Source organism: Microcebus murinus, chromosome 10, assembly GCF_040939455.1.
Source record: "Microcebus murinus isolate Inina chromosome 10, M.murinus_Inina_mat1.0, whole genome shotgun sequence".
In the NCBI taxonomy this organism is placed as follows: Eukaryota; Metazoa; Chordata; class Mammalia; order Primates; family Cheirogaleidae; genus Microcebus; species Microcebus murinus.
Genome location: NC_134113.1, coordinates 92266734 through 92285972, shown reverse-complemented (window position 1 = coordinate 92285972; position 19239 = coordinate 92266734). Strand labels below are relative to the sequence as shown.

At 35.9% G+C, this 19239-nt stretch overlaps 1 protein-coding gene and 1 pseudogene across 5 annotated transcripts in view; one reads left to right on the top strand and one right to left on the bottom strand.

The window, feature by feature from the left end:
• CLEC12A (C-type lectin domain family 12 member A) overlaps window positions 1-19004 on the top strand; it is a 50890-nt gene extending 31886 nt beyond the window's left edge. For 4 of the 5 annotated variants that reach the window (XM_076007672.1, XM_076007670.1, XM_076007671.1 and 1 more), the window contains 7 exons: window positions 5063-5166; window positions 7245-7378; window positions 12171-12269; window positions 12551-12739; window positions 13766-13917; window positions 15253-15356; window positions 18708-19004. In XM_076007672.1, coding sequence (XP_075863787.1) covers window positions 5066-5166; window positions 7245-7378; window positions 12171-12269; window positions 12551-12739; window positions 13766-13917; window positions 15253-15356; window positions 18708-18870 — 942 coding nt within the window. In that variant the 5' untranslated portion in view covers window positions 5063-5065 and the 3' untranslated portion in view covers window positions 18871-19004. Of the gene's footprint in view, window positions 1-5062; window positions 5167-7066; window positions 7175-7244; window positions 7379-12170; window positions 12270-12550; window positions 12740-13765; window positions 13918-15252; window positions 15357-18707 lie in introns of those variants that run through there. The other variant, XM_076007673.1, reaches the window with a different exon arrangement.
• Window positions 46-1076, bottom strand: LOC105857537 (mitochondrial glutathione transporter SLC25A39 pseudogene; annotated as a pseudogene).
• Window positions 19005-19239: the final 235 nt, after the last annotated feature.

Genomic DNA, 19239 nt, shown 5'->3' with positions numbered 1-19239 from the left:
GCTCGCCCCATCCGTGGAAAGACAGGGTCTTCGCTTCCCTCCCCTTCAGCAGCCCAGGAGCTGGGCCTGGTTGAGCCTCTGGAAGAAGCTTTTGCCAAACTCATAAGTGCTGATCATGATGGCGCAGGAGGGCGGCCTTGATGATCCTGGGGAGCAAGCCTGCAAAGAGTCCGCTGGGATCCCTCGCAGCAGCAGCCAGGTGGAGTCCACGTGCACGGGTGTCACTGTCACAGCCTCCATTGCTCCCAATGCGACCCGGCATTGGGTCTTCACCACGTCAAAGGGTAAAGCCGGCACCGCAGCTACAGTCCCTGAGATGCCGCCTGCCACAAAGCTGGTGCCCACAGACGTCTGGTCCTTCGGCCTGAGCCCGCTCAGCCAGCACTTCACCAGCTCAAAGCTGAACCAGTACAGGGCTGAGGAGGGCACATCTCCAAGGGCAGTGGGGCCCCAGCCCAGCCACACTGAGCGCCAGCCGCCCTGGGCCACCGCGGCGCGCACGCAGGCAGCCAGCTCCCGGCACGACACGTGCTGTGGCTGCGGCTTTGTGCGCACAAGCTCCGGGGGAAGACCCCAGTCACGGTGCCCGGCGGGCAAGTGCACCAGCCACCATGGGTGCGTGGAGGTCAGAGATCGGGGCTCGAGCACACAGGAAAGCCTTGAGTTGGTCGTAGGCAGCGAAGTAGATGGCGGTAGCTGGCACAGTCATCGCCAGGTGGCTGGGAGGCCGCTCCACAGGGTCCTGGTGCCTTCATGCCTCACAATCTTCACGAAGGCATCCACGGTGCCAGTGAAGCGGGTAGGGTCCTGAAACCAGGTGGCACAGCGGGAACCACTTGGGCACAGGTACAGGGGCTCGAAAGCACCATTGCAGCACAGAAGACACTTCCATTTGGCATAGGAGACGCTCGAGTCTGGAGGAAGACACCAGCTCACTGGCCACTGATGGGCGCTGAGACTGCACGGACCTTCACCACATCGAGGGGCATCATGAAAAGGGAGGTGACCACAGCCCCAGCGCCTGAGGCCACCATATGTTGGAGGGGGCTGATGCCCCCAGGGTTCTGGTCAGCCATCTCCTAGTTTCAGACTTGGGTCTAGGCCGGTGCAGGCTCCGCGCGCTCGCCCAGCTCTGAGGTCGACCAAAGGCTTTTTTATTTTTTAATGTGGGAGACATTTTCAGGTGGCGCTTTGTGTCTCTGTTCATCTCCCTGATGCCTGTGACATACAGGAACCTCTCTAGAAGTTCCTAACCTGCTCTCAACCTTTCAGCATCTGGTGAAGTCTGCAAAGTGACTACAAGCGTGATTTATCTGTGCCTGCAGCTTACAGGGGTTCTACGAGCTCAGGCAAACCCACACTCTGCCTTTAGCAAACTGTTAAAAAAATTTTTTAGCCGAGTCCTTTATAAAAGCTTTTGTGGGTTAAGTCTTACTCCAGGTATGCAAGATTCCATGTCCTGTCTCTACTTGGAAGTGCCTGTCTTTCCTTGGATTTCAGCTTAATTAATTGCTGTACAACCTCAGATCTCAGAAGGCCTGAGAAAACATTTAAGAAAAGTGATGAATTTGCAGATTATCCAGCTTTACTTTGTTGTTGTAAAAGTGGAAGTGACATGTTCTTCCGCTTTCAACATGCCCAGTGGAACTGGGTCTTCTCTGCCAGTGTCTATCGGCTACAGTGACCTCTTATGCGTTCAAGTGTCTGTTTATGAAGTGAAATAAATTTCAGCTACCCTTTGAAGTCAAGACTAGAATGAGAGGCAAGAATTAACTCATTCAATGCTGACTTGCTTCAGGTTTAGTTCTTTATGTCTCCAAAATAACTGTCTTCAGTATTGTGTTTGAAGCAGTATATATATATATATATATATATATATGTATATATACATATATATATGTATATATATATATATATATTTACGGAGAAAGTATACATTTTATACAAAAGGCAAGAGGAAAAGTTCTAATGCTGGCCATAGAACTGTAGCTTGTATCAGATGAAACCTTCTACAAAAAGATAATTATAAAATACATGAAAACAACTGAGAAAACAACTTGAGGGGCTTCAGTTGATCAAGGTTTACTGCTTATATTCTACCTGCATGCTAGAAAAAAAGAAACAAAACTCTTTTGTAGGAAAAAAAGATACCATTCAGAATCTTTTCCCCCCTTTCACTTTCAGTCTTTGTGTGTCTTTAAAGGTGAAGTGAGTTTCTTGCAGGCAGAATATAGTATCTTGTTCCTTTATTCATTCATTCCCACTATGCCTTTTAATTGGATAACTGAAACCATTTTCATTGTTATTATTCATGATCAAGGACTTATTACTGCCAATTTGTTGCTTTTTATGTGGTTGTTTTGAGACTATTCCCTTTCTTAGTATATTCCTTTGTGGTTAAATGATTTTCTCTGGTAGTATGTTTTATTTATTGCTTTTTTTTTCTAGTGAATGTATTATAGATTTTTGCATGTGGTTATCATGCAGCTTATAAAATATAACAAGTTATTTTAAAGAGATGACAACTTATTTTAGATCACAAAGAAAAGAGACAAAAACTAAAATTTAGTTTTTATTTCCATCTCCCCCACATTTTGACTTTCACTTGTCTCAATTAAAAAAAGTTTTTTTTTTTTTTTGAGACAAAGTCTCACTCTGTTGCCCAGCCTAGAGTGTTGTACTGTCAGCCGAGCTCACAACAACCTCAAATTCCTGCCCAGAGAAATTAGGCAAAAGAAAGAAAGGGCATCCAAATTGAAATGAAAGAAGTCAAATTATCCTCCTTTACAGATAATATGATGTTATACTTAGGAAAACCTAAAGATCACAAAAGAAAACTTTTAGAACTGATAAATGAATTCAGTAAAGTTGAAGGATATAAAATCAATATTAAAAAAGTCAGTAGCAGTTATATATGCCAACACTGAACAATCTGAAAAAGAAATCAAGAAACCAATCATATTTACAATAACTACAAAGAATATAAAATATGTAGGAATCGATGTAACCAAAGCAGTGAAAGATCTTTATAGGGAAAAGTATAAAATTAAAAAGGACACAAAAGGCCGGGCGCAGTGGCTCACGCCTGTAATCCTAGCTCTCTGGGAGGCCGAGGCGGGCGGATTGCTCGAGGTCAGGAGTTTGAAACCAGCCTGAGCAAGCGTGAGACCCCGTCTCTACTATAAATAGAAAGAAATTAATTGGCCAACTAATATATATAGAAAAAATTAGCCGGGCATGGTGGCACATGCCTGTAGTCCCAGCTACTTGGGAGGCTGAGGCAGAAGGATTGTTTGAGCCCAGGAGTTTGAGGTTGCTGTCAGCCAGGCTGACGCCACGGCACTCACTCTAGCCTAGGCAACAAAGCGAGACACTGTCTCAAAAAAAAAAAAAAAAAAAAGGACACAAAAAATGGGTAGCTATTCCATACTCATGGAATGTAAGAACTATTATTGGTCAAATGGCAATACTACCCCCAAAAACTTACAGATTTCATGCAATCTCCATTAAAATATCAATGAAATTCTTTACAGAAATAGAATAAACATCTTAAAATTTACAGAGAACCACAAAAGACCCAAAATAACCAAACAAATCTTGAGCAAAAAGAACAAAGCTGGAGGTATCACACTACCTGAATCTCAAAAATTTACTACAAAGCTGTAGTAACCAAATCTGCATGGTACTGAAAAAAAGAGAGGTACATAGACAATGGAACAGAATAGAGAACTCAGGTATAAATCCACACATTTACATTCAACTCATCTTTGAAAAAGATACCAAGAACATACAATGCGGAAAGGACAATCTCTTCAATATATGGTACTGGGAAAACTGGTTATCCATATGCAGAAGAATGACACTAGACTCTTATCTCTCACCATACACAAAAATCAAATCAAAGTGGATTAAATACTTAAATCTAAGGTCTGAAACTATAAACTCTAGAACAAAACATGGAGGAATTCCAGGACATTGATCTGGGCAATGATTTTCTGTGTGAGACCTCAAAAGCACAGGCAACCAAGGCAAAAACAGGCAATTAGGATACCTCAAGCTAGAAATCTTTCATACAGCAAAAGAAACAATAGACAAAGTAAAGAGACCACCCACAGAATGTGAGGAAATATTTGCAAGCCACCCATCTGACAAGGGATTAATAACTAAAATATACAAGGAATTCAAACAACTCAATAGCAAATAATAATAATAATCCAATTAAAAGATGGGCAAAAGATCTGAATAGATATTTCTCAAAAGAAGACATAAAAATGGGCAACAACCAATGTCCCATTTTTTTTTTTATTATTCTCTTCAAACTCCTCTTTTAATGTATATCCTGTTTTCAATTTTGGACACCAACAGTGAGTTTCTTTTTGTACCTGAGTATATCACTGTCACTGTGGTCTCTTAACTCTTAAATTATGACTGTGAAGGTACATGTCTTAGAATTTTTGTCACCATTTTGTCACCACTTCACTTCTATTTCTTTCCCTTCTTTCCATTGTACCAACCCACAAAAATATAAGTATTTTATCATTTATGTCTAATATTGGAAGACATTTGTAGTTGTGTCTGAAGATCATCTTTTAGTATTTGACTAGAATCAAGACTGATATAGGCTGTGAAGGACACTACCAGTAAATAATCCCATATCTCAATTTGTTCATGTGGAAATAATCATTTTAGCTAGCATTAAACCAAATACTTTGTATGGAGTTTTGGTTACTCAAATATTTTCATCAAGTAAGAACACATTGTAAATCAGACTTTTTAAGTTTTCATTTGCTGCCCCTGCCAATTTGTTGCATACTCTGCTTTCCATAGAGATGACAACTTTCTATGTGAAACAACAGAATGATAGAACACAGAATGCGTTGTGCCCATGTAGTAGCTGGCTCCCACTCTCCCCCAAACAGAGAGATACTTTAATTCATTCATACCTTATTCTTTCAATGTATGTTTAGTTAGGTTCTATGTTGGAAACTGGGGCACTAACCTAGATTATTTATATTTCTGTTACCTTTTATACATTGTTAAATGCTTATTTTTTTTCTCTTAGAATATGAAGATTGACCACGTAGAAAGAGAAGGAAGAAAGGAAAGAAGAAAGGAAGATAGAAAGGAACCATATACAGAAGAGCACTATAAGATACAAAATAAAAAGTAAAAGCCTCTATCATCTTGTTTTGTTATCCCATAGAAATAAAATTTTAAATTATTAACTAATTCTTTTCAATAAAGGAAAATAATTAGCTTGTCAATGATTGATGCCAATTTTCTTATTAATAACCATCTTTTTCTTATTGATTTGTATAACCTCTTTGTAAATTTATAAAATTAGCCCTTTATGATTTATTTAACATATAGTTATATATATTGTCAATTTTTTCAGTATTTTTATTTTATCTTGCCACATAAAGAAATTTAATATTTGTATTGTCAGTTGTGCCAATCTTTTTAATGGCTTCTTTTTCTTTCTTGTTTAGAAAGGTTTTCTCTACTCAAAGATGATGATAAATAAATCTACAGATATGTGTTTCTTCTAAAATGTCAATGTTTTTATTCCTTATATACAAATATTTGATCCGTCTAGGAGGGTTGGAGGGTTAGTCTTTTTCACCAGAAGAAGGATGATAGTATGTGAATATGTATTTGAACAAGGCAGCCAGGACTCTCTGGTTGAATCTCAACTCCACCACTTACAAACTGTGTGATGTTGAATAAAAACGTAACCAATTTGCAGCTCACTTCCCCATGTATAAAGTAAGGTTAATAATAAAAAGACCTGGCCAAAAGGTTATAAAGGTGAAGCCAGCATTAGTACTTAGGATGAAATAGTCATTATATGTTTTGAATATATTTTCCTTTAAATTTTGCTGCTAACATTTTCATGGCTATATTTTCATATGAGCTTCAATAGCCTTTTTAAGTATCAAGAAAAATTCTTTTAGTGTTTTAATTGAATTGACATCATTGAATTTTTTGATAAATTTGTAATTGATCTTATTTTTTATAATATTGATACAATATTGCATTTTTAACAATATTGATACTTCTAATCCAAAGCATGTTTTTCTATGTTAGTTTTTCCTTGATAGTTTTAAAGTTTATGATTTTGTTTGTATACATTTCTAGTTAATTTGTATCTGTGATTTTTTTATTTCTTTTTATTTATTTCACCTATTTTTAGCAGCTCTTACAAACAGAGCCTTTTATTTTTACTATGTCTCCTAACATAATAAAGCAGTCAATTTTTTATTAATTAAAAAAATCTTTATACATTCTCTTTTATGGTAAAAAAACCAATAATGCCTATCCATTTTCTATTATTTACATGTGGCAATACCAATAAGAATTTTAAAGTAAGGTTTACTAATGAAAATTAGGGGAAAACTTAAAAACAGTCTTTCCCCACCCCTTAGCTCCACTTGCATAGTTGATCAAGAAATGAGATCAAGACTACTAAGAATTTTGAATCACAATGATAAGACCCAAATCTGGATGACCTTGGAGACTCATTCCCTTCCCCTTTTGGTACTTCAGCTAAGAACTGGCTCAAATGGGTGGAGTGAGTCTCTATAGATTCATCAAGGCTGATCTTAGTTTTCCTGGCTGGTCCTAGAGCACTCAATATACAGACCTTGACCATTAGTATACATATTCCTGGACATTGTTCCAGAGCCCTAGATTCCTTAATGTATATCTTGTTGGGGAAACTAGGTGTCCCCCTAGCTCCTTTTAGGCAAACCCATGTGACAGCATGAAGGGATGGTGCTTACTCTCTCACTCTCTTTGGAAGTGCTCACTTCTAGCTAAGGCAACTCTACTCTGTATCTTCACCATGATACATACAGAACATCTAAGACAAGCTACTGGTGTGAATTAGTGAGTGTTTGAGAACTGCTCCCTCTCTGTGATTTCTCTGCCTGGAAGTTTTTTTCCAATAAATCCTATGCTATATCTGCACCATGTGATGCTAGTTATTTGTACACCCTTGCATGACACTGATGTTACTGTCCAAATACAATTTCAAAAATTACTTTCTGTAGGCATATAGAAACGAGGAAAAGGAAGAAATATGAGGAAGAAAGTTGTTCCCTTTTGCAATAGTTCTTGTCTGAGACCACAGATGGGTTGCAGCTGGTTTGCAAACTTATGGGTGTTGGGTAGGGTAGGTTTATAAACAGAAATTTAAAATCATAGATCCTGTTTAACATTCAACTCTGTTTTCTTACTCTTAGCTTTTTTTTCACAGTTGGTCACGCTTTCTTTGCATATACATCAATGTCTGAAGAAGTTACTTATGCAGATCTGAAATTCCAGGACTCCAATAAGACAGAAAATATCCAGAAACTTGACAAATTTGGGAACAAAGGTAAGATTTTGATCTATGGATGTGTTATAAGGTGGTATGAGTGGTACATCTCTGCACCTTAGGTATTAGTGAGTGATATTGGTATCATCGGATTTGAATTTTTAATTAATCTTTCCATATTTAAGCAAAGGCATCCAAACAAAATGATCATAAAGGATTTTGTAAAAACATTTTTTAGTGCTTTGAACACTCCCAATCTTTTAAAAATTTTCTGTTTTTTGGTATTATACTCAAGATAACTGGGACAGGCGGGAGAGGAGGGAAATAAAAAAAAAATAACTGGGACAGGACTTTTCAAATGACTGGGTTTTGTAAAGTTTTTTTTTTTTTTTACTCCTATGAGATGAAGCCACGGAACAAGGAACATATGTTGTCCAGGAAAGTCATAATTTTGTGTTTTTTCTTTTTTATAAGAAAAGGCTTTGTGTGTGTGTGTGTGTGTGTGTGTGTGTGTGTGTGTGTGTGTGTAAAAGAGAGAAACAGACAGTCAGAGGGATTTTTCAAAGATTTCATTTGACTATCTACCAAATTAGACACATATGTAAAATGTGTAAAATTTCCCCTATATCTCTTAGGGAATTTTTCCTAACTTACTAAAAAATAAAAGATATTAAGTTAAATCAAATAAATCATTAAGAAATAAAAAAGGAAAAGAAGTAAAGAAATACTGCAAAGCTTAATTTTCAAAATCAGACTGCACCTGGAAGCTTTGTATTTTTCAGTTCTAATTTAAATCATGATACAAGTCTGGACCATCTGTGTTGACTTTCATTTCTTACTTCAACAGGAGTCTAATCTTCATCATATTTATAATCCCATATTTCTTTTATTATATATAGTTCCTATCTTCTGGCTCCTAGCCTTTTGGAGTGTAATCTACCATAGTGTATCTATTCTTGAAATCAGTCTGTTTGAGTTAAAAATAAACAGTGGGTGGGGAGAACACGGAGGGTGATAGAAACAGTGAAATTAAAAGAGAGTGACAGAAGAATTGTCATATATTATTTTAAATCCCCCCCCCAACACACACACACAGAGTGTAATATCTTTACAATTCTGGCTTTGCTAACAACAGAAATTTCATTGTTAGATCTTGGATTTATTTATCATTAGCACAGTAAATCTTAATAAAGGATAGAGATCAAGTTAGTTCTGTGGGCTTTTCCTTTTTTTGAAAGAAGAAGGGTCTAAAGGATTTTACAATATTTTCTGTCTTCATTTCCTAGTTTTTTGTTCTTCTTTAATATTGTGAAAGAGGATGGCATACCATGAAACTAATATTACCAACAATTATCCTTTATGTACCCTATCACACTGCTTCCCACCTCCTTTCTTACCAAGCCACCTTATATTAAATTCCCAACACGGAAATTCCGTGACTCCATGGAAATCTTGAATCCATGTCTTGTTCACTTTCTTAATCTTCCTTATCCAGCCTGGAGTCTATATTACATAATATACATTTGTATTATGTAATAGCTACCTTTACCTCCCTCCAATGTATGTTATTTTTTCCTTAAAGAACTCCTGTTCTGGTTAAACCCAAATATTCACCCACTCTGTGCCCCACAGTTGAATACTGCTGATGAAAAATACACAAATTTTCAAGCTCTGTTTATTCTCATCTTTCCTCCTACTTCATTCTATACTTTTTCTTTCCACTACCAAAATTTCCATTCTGATAATATCTTCCTTCCTTCCAGATACAATTTGTGAAGTAGTTACTCTAACCCAAGAACAGCTCCTTGTTTTATTCTGAATTTCAGTCCGTGTGTTCTTCTCAAAGACACACGTCTGTAAGGTTTTCCTTTCTCTCCTGCGTCATTAGTCTCTCTTCTCTAATTATCCCTTTTTAGTGCTCTAGCATGCTCTCCTACTCCTGTTCAAACAAAACACAGTCCATGCTCAACCCCTTAAACCTCTCCATGATTATTTCATTTCTTTGCTTCCTTTCACAGTTCAACTTTTTGAGAGCCTTGCCTTTGGTCACTGACTCCCAGTTCACTTTGCAGCTCCTTCTCGGCCAACTCCATTAGGCTTCTGCCCCCATGGTTTCATGGAAACTGTACTTCTCTGGGTCACTGAGGGTCTCCCTGTTTCATCCCAGTGTTCTTTCATTACTTTACTTGCCTGCAGCATTCACAAAGTTGAACCGTCCTTCTTTAAACACTTTCTTTGCTCATCCTCCTAGACACGTCTTCATGGTCTCTGCTATCACAATGGCAGCTCCTTCTCCGTCGTCTTTTTTGACTCTCTCCTTAATTCAAACTCTAGATGATGGACTACTCCAGGCCTCTGTTCTGGGTTCTCTTTTCTTGTGTCACTCAATATGCTCTTCAAGGTTTCCTCCCTCAGTCATTTGGCTTTGAATAGGATTACTCCCACATACATCCTTAGGACCGTTCACCGTATCTCAGGACTGGAAAATACAAGTGCCTATTTCACCTTTCCACGTGGAGTTCTAATTTCTTCTTAAATTTAAAATGGCAAAAATAGAAATATTTATTTTTTTTCTTCCAAAATGGTCTCTCTCTCTCTCCAGCCATCCTCATCTCATTAAATAAACATATAAGCACATATTTAAATACAATCACCAAGTGTTTGCTATGTGCCAGCACTGTTTTAATTGCATTACAAAAGTATCCTTTAATCTCTGATACTTTGCAATCTTGGTCTTCCTTTCTTCTTTCTTTCCTTCCTTCCTTTCTTCTTTTCTTTCTTTCTTCTTTTCTTTTCTTTCTTTCTATCTTCCTTCCTTTCTTTCCTCTTTCTTTTTATTCCTTTCTCTCTCTCTCTCTTTCTTTCTCTTTCCAATGCAGAAACTGAGACACTGATGGGTTGAATATCTTGCCTAGGGTCCCACAAGTGATAAGCAGTAGAACCAGGATTCAAAGCTAAGTATCCTGTCCCTAAAGACTGTATTGTGATTTTTGTCACTATGAGATTTACCACCTGTAAATGTGTTTATCTTATTTACCAACTTTTTGAAGTCAAAAATTTTGTAAATTTATGCTATAGATTCTAACTTCAAAATTCCCTTTATATGGATCATTAAATTCCCTAACACTAGTAAATCAAGCTACTATTCTCATTCACATGGTAGATTGCAATAGGTTTCTTACTCTTCTCCCTGTTTCAATACTGCAACTCCACATTCATCCTCAATATGTACACACAGTGATCTTTGTAAGAAACCAATATGGTTATTTTTCCCTCCTTATTAAATCTTTCCAGTGGTGTCCCAAAAAATCCAGCTCCTTTATTCTGGCAAAAGGGGCTGTGAATAATCTGTCTCTTGCCTATTTTAAAAACTTCTTCTACCATTTCTCACATTGACCACAATTCTATAGCCACAAAAAAATGAAATTTATTCTGTTTTTCAAATAGAAACCTTTCCTTTGAACTGGATGTTCTTGTTGTCTGTAATGTTCTTCCCACTGATTTTGCATAGTGGCTCCTGTTTTTCATAAGATCTGAACTATTTTCTCTCTCATATAACTCACCTTCAAATCTCTGCAAACCATAGCCCAATTTGAGATCAACTGATCTATCTACTATTTATTTGTCTGTTATCTATCATTTATATGTGTGTGTGTGTGTGTGTCTATTCATCCATCTCCTCTCACAATTATAATTTATCTCCACGAGAGCAGAGACTTATGTGTCTTGCTCACTTCTGAATTGTTAGTACCTAGAATAGTGTCTGGTATATACAGAAGGTACTCAATAGGTAACTTTCGAATAACTAAATTCATACATAAATGAGAAAACAATTTTAAGAGAGATATACTTAAATTTATAATCTAATCTTAGATAAAATCTTGACCACATAGTTCTTTCACTAGTAGCTATTTTCAAAAGTCTAAAGAAGTTAAGTTTCCTGTTTTATTAGCAATTCTCTCTGGATTTCACAATATTATTGCACCATCAACTGTGAAATGTAAGAAATAGCTCAAAAGTATGCATATAGTAAGATTATCATGTAATCCTGGAAAGGTATTTTCTTTAAATATCTAGTCTTTACATATACACATTATGATCATTTAAATCATAGAGATTTAAGAATAATTAATTCATGATATAAAGTTCATTTTCCTGTTTTTTTTTAATAGGAAAATGATCTGTTCTGGGCATCACTGTTCAATAGAAAAGAAAGTGATCAATAAAGTTTCTTACTAAAAAACATGAAGAATACTGAAAAAGTCTAATGAAGAAATGCTGTCCATCTGGACTAAGATCAAAGGCTGCTGGAAGGACACTCAGCGATATTATTAATACAAGAGACAGCCTATCGTGTATGTTCTGCAGCCAAACTCTCAGGATTATCAGGGGAACACATAAACAACTGAAATTGTTTTCTCTGACATTGGACAATTTTCTACTCAAAGACTGCTTAGATTTACTTCTCTGTTTGCTGCCAGTTACTCACTTTCCCTAAATTTGTACAAAAAAAAAATACACTTTTTCTAGTTTAGTTGGTTTTCCCTGCCCTCAATATAAAGCCCGTTTTTGCCTCTCTGTTTCTTGAATCAGTCTACCAGTTAACAGGTTCTTCTGTGAGAATCAGTTTCCTTGCAAAACAATGAACCAAATATTTTTGACTTACACTTCAAAAAGATTTAAGATATCCTTTAGTTTCTAGCAAATGACATTTCCTTATAATTGACATGTTAGGAAAGAAATAAAGGCAGATGAATGAATGAATGGATAGATGGATGGATAAATAAGTCAAATGAAGGAGTATACCATTTGTTACTCTTTGTTAATTTTGCTTTAATTTTTCTCTCTACAGCACCTCCTCCTCCTTCCCATGTATGGCGTCACACAGCCTTGTTCCTGACTCTCCTATGCCTTCTGCTGCTCGTTGGATTGGGGGTCTTAGGAAGCAAGTGTATGTACTAACTTTGTTTTGATTGAAAGGGAAAGCACCTAGAAATTCAAGAACTTTATAACCAAAGTTTATTCTTCGAATTGAAGCATTGCAATAATGATAAGTGACATGCCCACAAAGGAGACTTACTTTGTGGTACCTAGTCTCTTTCCCGCACTCCTTCAAAGTAACTGCTTCCCTACCCCTCTAGCCTTCTTAATACAACTTCCAAAAAAGATAAAGGGTGATGGCTCTGTTGAGGGTTTAAAATTCTTTGTCATTTCTTTTTTTTTTATTTGTAGTTTACAGAACTTTGAAGATAGACATGGAAAAATTGGATAAACTACAAAATATGAATGAAGAACTTCAGAGAAATGTTTCTCTACAATTGATGAATAACATAAGTAGCTCCAACAAGATCAGGAACTTCTCCATCACACTGCAAAAAATAGCCACTAAATTATGTTATGAGCTATATAGAAAAGAACAAGGTAACCATTGATTGCTCTTGGAGTTATTTGCTAGACAATGAACTATAGAGTCCGTTAAGAATCATTTCATTAGCTCTTACTCAAGGGGTGAGGGGGGGGCATGGGCAATATATGTAACCTTAACACTTGTACACCCATAATACGCTAAAAAAATGTAACTTGCTTTTAACATGTATTGGTTAAGTCTGTGAAATAAAACTTAATAAAAGAAAAAAAATCATTTCATTAATAGCTATCAGCCTTTCCCTGGGAAGCATTTATTTGGGGAAAGGAATTAAATGTGGTTGACAGAGAACTCATTGCTATTTCCATGTAGTTAGAAGAAAAACAAAAACAAGCAATAATAATTACAGGCCCTGAAATTATCAGAGAATGACAGTTACACAATAAAACACAATACAGTTTCTCTTTCGTTAACTACAGTTGTTCTGGGCACCTAGGTCAACAGAAGATAGAGAGGAAATGACACCTCTTTATAGGTGACTTCATTCCTAAATTTCAGGCAATAATTGATAGCAAAGAGTCCATAGAAAATAAATAAACTGAGGTGTTACTTTTGGGATTTGGGGGAGGTGGTCTTATAATATCTATAAATTTCTGTACTTACTGTAGTTAAAATATATTTCTTGTGCTCCTGAGAAGCCTCTCAAATATTCACTAAGTCAGAGAGCTAGAGGTTGGAGGAGGCAGGATTAGTATAGGTGTGTAGGGTTGATTGTTTCTGTACAGAATGTTTCCCATGATTCATTTTTATTGCCATTAAAGCATACAAAAACTGACAAAGGGAGATTGACACAGAAAGATACACTTGAATCCAAGTATTTAATTTAAAATTTATTGTTCAAGATTTGTTTCTGACACATTATAGTGATATACAGGCATCTACAATACAGGATTCATTTTCTTCCCCTTTGATGTAAAAGAGAAGAAACAGTAAATTTGATCCATGTCACACAGAGTAAAAGAAATAATAAGAATGGTAAAAACTATCAACACAAACCAAATAAAACTATGTTCTTCTTCCAGAGCACAAATGTAAACCTTGTCCAAAGAAATGGTTGTGGCATGAAGACAACTGTTATCTTCTATATGATAATATTCAAACATGGCAAAAGAGTGAAAAGCAATGTGCTTCTCAGAATGCCAGACTATTGAAGATTAACAGCAAGAGTGCATTGGTAAAACCACGTCTTTCTTCTTTTGAGGAGGAAAAATACTTTTCCCATCATAGGATGGAGAGCGGTAGGGCATGTTGGGAAGACTTGGATCCACTCAATCATGATTCTAGCTGATTTTAGTTGGAGTATGTGTGAGGTTGACTGAGACTTTGTACATTTATGTCAGGAATTATAGTCAAGGCAAATCATATAAAAGCTTAGCTTAGGACCTTATCATCAAAAGATTCATAGAAGATGATGGATAGATGAGTAGATATGGGGCACCCAGAATCTACAAGTCTATGAACGTTTACAAATTGGAACTCTGAAATCAAATCTCAGAACATAATTTCCATATGATTATGTAAAAAAAAAGGATCTAGAGATGATTTTTGAGATTTAGAGATTATTTAATGCCATAAAAACCACAAAAGTCTGGTTTCTACTGTTTTGTATTAAGATTTTTTCATTTACTAAGAGAAGAAGCCAAGTTATACTAGGATCTCATAAAATATGTATAAACAAGTAGAATTGAGATGAGACAGCAAAAGGCAAATGCCAACCAGATATATTACATTGAGTCCTTGGGTCCCAGGAAAAAAATGGGTTCTCTGGTAGCTTTATTTATTTTCTTTTTTTCCCCCATGTCTAAATGACATCTCCATATTACAATTATTAGTTAACATTCCTGGTCTTTCAGAAAGTAATTGTATATTTTTAAGGAAAATTACATTTTCCTAAAAGTCTCAGCTTCCCTACTGTAAGAAACTTTGTTATCTTTTATAGAACAGGTAAAATCAATCCATAAGCTCTTTTCTGATCAGATTATTTTCAAATAATCCATTCATAGTGACTTACTCAAAAAAATTTTTTCAAGACTGAAATAAAAAAAAAAAAACTATATAGCTGCCACTTTGGCTACAAAATTCTGAGCTATTTCTAAATCCTATTCTATAACCTCTCTCATCTGAGTTTGCTGTATTTTTTCCTACTCTTTTTGTTTCTATTACCTTTTCTTTACAGTTATTAACCACCTTCTTTGCCCCTGGACTGAGTATTTACTGCTAAAATTTTTGAATCATAAAATTTATGGACTTTTCATTGACCTAAACTTAAAGCTATACATGGATTGGTAGGTCCTTTCTTCATTTAAGACAGGAAGTAATATTGTAAAAAAAATGTCAAAATCATATAATAAGGAGTACCTTCTTTCAATTTCTTTTAATGACATTGAAAAGTAGTAGTGCAATGTCAAATATGTTACCTTAAAACAGTATTTTGTGAGAAATGACATTATAAGGCAATGTACAAAAATAGGAAACAGTTTTTTAAACAGACAATCTCTATTTCCTGTAGGACTTTATAAAATCCCGGGATTTATATGACTATTGGCTGGGATTATCTCCCAGAGAAAATTACATCTACTTTAAGTTGGATGAGATAGTCAACTCCCCTGACTGGTAAGTAACCATTATTTTTAAAATTTGACAGTTAAGTTTGAGTAGACATATTTTGCTCAGGAATATTGTGCATTCCAATATTCCAATTAAAATTAGCTTAAGTTGAAATTGCATTTTTAAAGAACCCTTTTCTATTAGGTTTCTTTGATGTATTTCAAAATGCAGAAAGTTGCCACAAATGTCTTGTTATTATTTTGACAAGTCACTAAACAATTTATAGTAAACAAATTATGGAGAATTTCTGTAAATAATGCTTTTTTTCTAAGAAAATTATGGAAGTTCACAAAAGTCACTGAACTCTAACAAATACTTAATATTGTGCTAATATCTGTGATTCAAAGATGAATGAAAGATTGATTTTTTAAAGTTACTTAATCATCAATTATATGTACAGACTGTTAGAATAATTCTGGAGATAAAAAGAGCATAGTGTGATAAATGCTTCAGTAAGAATGCACAAAATAGGGCCAGGCGTGGTGGCTCACGCCTGTAATCCTAGCACTCTGGAAGGCCGAGGTGGGCGGATTGCTCGAGGTCAGGAGTTCGAAACCAGCCTGAGCAAGACCCTGTCTCTACCATAAATAGAAAGACATTAATTGGCCAACTAATATATATAGAAAAAATTAGCCAGGCATGGTGGTGCATGCCTGTAGTCCCAGCTACTCGGGAGGCTGAGGCAGCAGGATTGCTTGAGCCCAGGAGTTTGAGGTTGCTGTGAGCTAGGCTGACGCCATGGCACTCACTCTAGCCTGGGCAACAAAGCAAGACTATCTCAAAAAAAAAAAGAATACATAAAATAACCAAAAATAAATTTTAGTTTTTGAACTTTTGTTATAACTGACATTAAAAATGAGCATTTTTGAATAAAAAATTTAGAGACTGGCTAGAGCATTTCAGGTCAAAGGTGATAAAATAAACTTTGGCATGGTATCTCACATACATTTTATATAGAAAACAATTTGTTATGTAATACATTGAGGAATGTGGTTATAAACACCCTATTATAAATGATTTTATTTGCTCTGCTTGTAATGGAAAACATCAAGGTGTTATATAAAAACAGTGCCAAAATTTCATTTGTGTTTTATAATCCCTGAAATTTTAGAAACAAATAGTACCAGACTAAAGAAAGAAGCCAGAGCTCCAATCTGCTGGATACTGTTGGAAGCTCACTATTTAAGACATATTTTTTAGTTGATGACAATTTTGGCAGGAGGTTGCTCAGAGGCAGTGTGTTGAGGTGCTGCCACTCTGAGTCTGGGCACTGAGGTCTCTGCATGCTCATCACATTGAACCACACCACAAACACAAATTCTTGTTTTGTTTTATTTGTTTGCTTTTTCCTTCACATAGAAATGGTAGCTATAGGACTGTGGGTCAGAAAGACAAGGTGGCCCTATCACTGGTGGTTGGTGATGATACAACATACAAATGGAGGGGAGAAGGATATATATTTTAAAGGTCTCATTTGGAGTAAAGGACTAGGGTAAAGGTGATGTGTGCGTTACAAGAGAGTATAGATGGAATCTTGTTTTGAAAAAAGTAGAATATACATGTGCTTTTTGTATTTATTGCAAATGGGAGAGTAATCTATAATGGAATGGAAAACATTGTGGATATTTTAAATTATTATGTAATACAGAAAAATGTATTATATAAATGTGTTAATTCAGAAAAATACATTATGACACATGTATATATATATAAATAATTTCCTTTTGTTTTTTCTTCTCAATGTTATTTTGGGGCTTGTTTCTGGAAAGGGGTTGATAATAAATGACATAAATAAATAAATAACTTTATCACCACAAACAAGGAACCTTATTCTTAAAAACTTAATTGGTGGCCGGGCGCGGTGGCTCATGCCTGTAATCCTAGCTCTTGGGAGGCCGAGGCGGGCGGATTGCTCAAGGTCAGGAGTTCAAAACCAGCCTGAGTAAGAGCGAGACCCCGTCTCTACTATAAATAGAAAGAAATTAATTGGCCAACTGATATATATATAAAAAATTAGCCGGCCATGGTGGCGCATGCCTGTAGTCCCAGCTACTTGGGAAGCTGAGGCAGGAGGATTGCTTGAGCCCAGGAGTTTGAGGTTGCTGTGAGCTAGGCTGATGCCAGGGCACTCACTCTAGCCTGGGCAACAAAGTGAGACTCTGTCTCAAAAAAAAAAAAAAAAAAAACTTAATTGGTGAATTTCTTTATTGATTGATGGTCATTATTTACTGACCTAGGTATTGATGTTGCATTTATCCAAAAGATAATATTTTTAATTAATTTATTTTTAAAAGGTTTATTTATTTCAATAGATTTAGGAGGTACAGATGTGTTTTTGTTACATGGATGAATTGTGTAATGATGGAGTCTGGGCTTTTAGAGAACCCATCACCTGGATAGTGCACATTGTACCCAGTAGGCAAGTTTTCATCCCTCAGCCCTCTCCCCCCTTCCCCTTCTGAGTCTTCAGTGTCCATTATACCGCTCTGTGTAACCATGTATAGCCATTGTTTAGCTCCCACTTATACGTGAGAACATGTGATGTTTGTTTTTATGTGCCTCAGATACTTCACTTGAGATAATGGCCTCCAGTTCCATCCAAGTTGTTGCAAAAGACATTATTTTATTCTTTTTTATGGCTAAGTGGTATTCCATGGTGTGGAATTTTCTTTATCCACTCATCAGTTCATGGGCACTTAGGTTGATTCCATGTCTTTGCAATTGTGAATTGTGCTGCAATAAATATATGGCAAATGCAAGTGTATTTTTGATATAATGACTTCTTTTTATTTGGGTAGATACTTTTAATTTACAAATTTTTCCTTAGTACATAGTCCTTGTTCATTAATCTAGTATGTGTGCTGGTAATTAGTGAGAACTTCAGAGTAAAAATCTCTGAAAACTGTCTAGAAGGAAATGTCATTTGGAAATGACGTTGAGCTTGTGTCATACATAGGTTATTCCCAATTTTGGTGATTATAAAAACACTTTAGGAAGACAATGTCAAAGATATACTACTGAGTCAGTTAGACTAGAGAATTTTATGGAATGGAACTCTAACTCATATTAGCAGTGGAAGAGGTGGGGTGCTAAGCCTGGAAGTGAAAGAGAGTAAATACTCCAGATGTGGGAAAGTAGGGAAAGCAGGGAGAAACAAACCAGCATTTGACATTGCATATTAATCAATACAGACAACAAACTTGTACATTCTTGATATTCTGAACATTAAATCAAATTTAGCTTTCACCATACAGACCCAGGGGCAATAATGTCTTGTTGGAAAAGTAAATTTTTTTTTTTGTAAATATGTTTCAAACATCTGACTTGCCAAATGTAGTTCTTTATTTTCTCTTTCAGGGAAATAAGAAACACAACTGACTTCAATAACAAGTATTGTGGATATTTAAGTGGACAATATGTTTATTATTATAAATGTGATATAAGAAAAAAAATGATATGTGAGAAGATGGCCAATCCAGTGAAGATTGAAAGTGCACTAGCCAGTGAAGTTCCAGATTAAAGAATGTAGTTAGTGCAATTATTTTGTATCAGTTAATATCCTGCAAGTGCAGGCAACTTTAGAAAGCACCTATCTCCTAAACCATACAAATAAAATGAAAATCCTGTGAGAATAAATTTTTGCTTTTCTCCTAACATTTGCATCTTGAAACTTTCTTCTTTCTCCTCATTTGCTGAGTATAAGGAACCTAAAGTCATACCTTATCAGTGAGATACAGTATAGATGCTGTTCAGAATTAAAATATGGTTTCCTGGTAAGAATATAGGAATCTGAAACTCATATTTTTTTACTTTTCCAAAAATAAACAAGGGCAATTCCAACCTTATAGAAAATCAGAGAAAATTAAATCCAAAAAATATAGAAAGGATA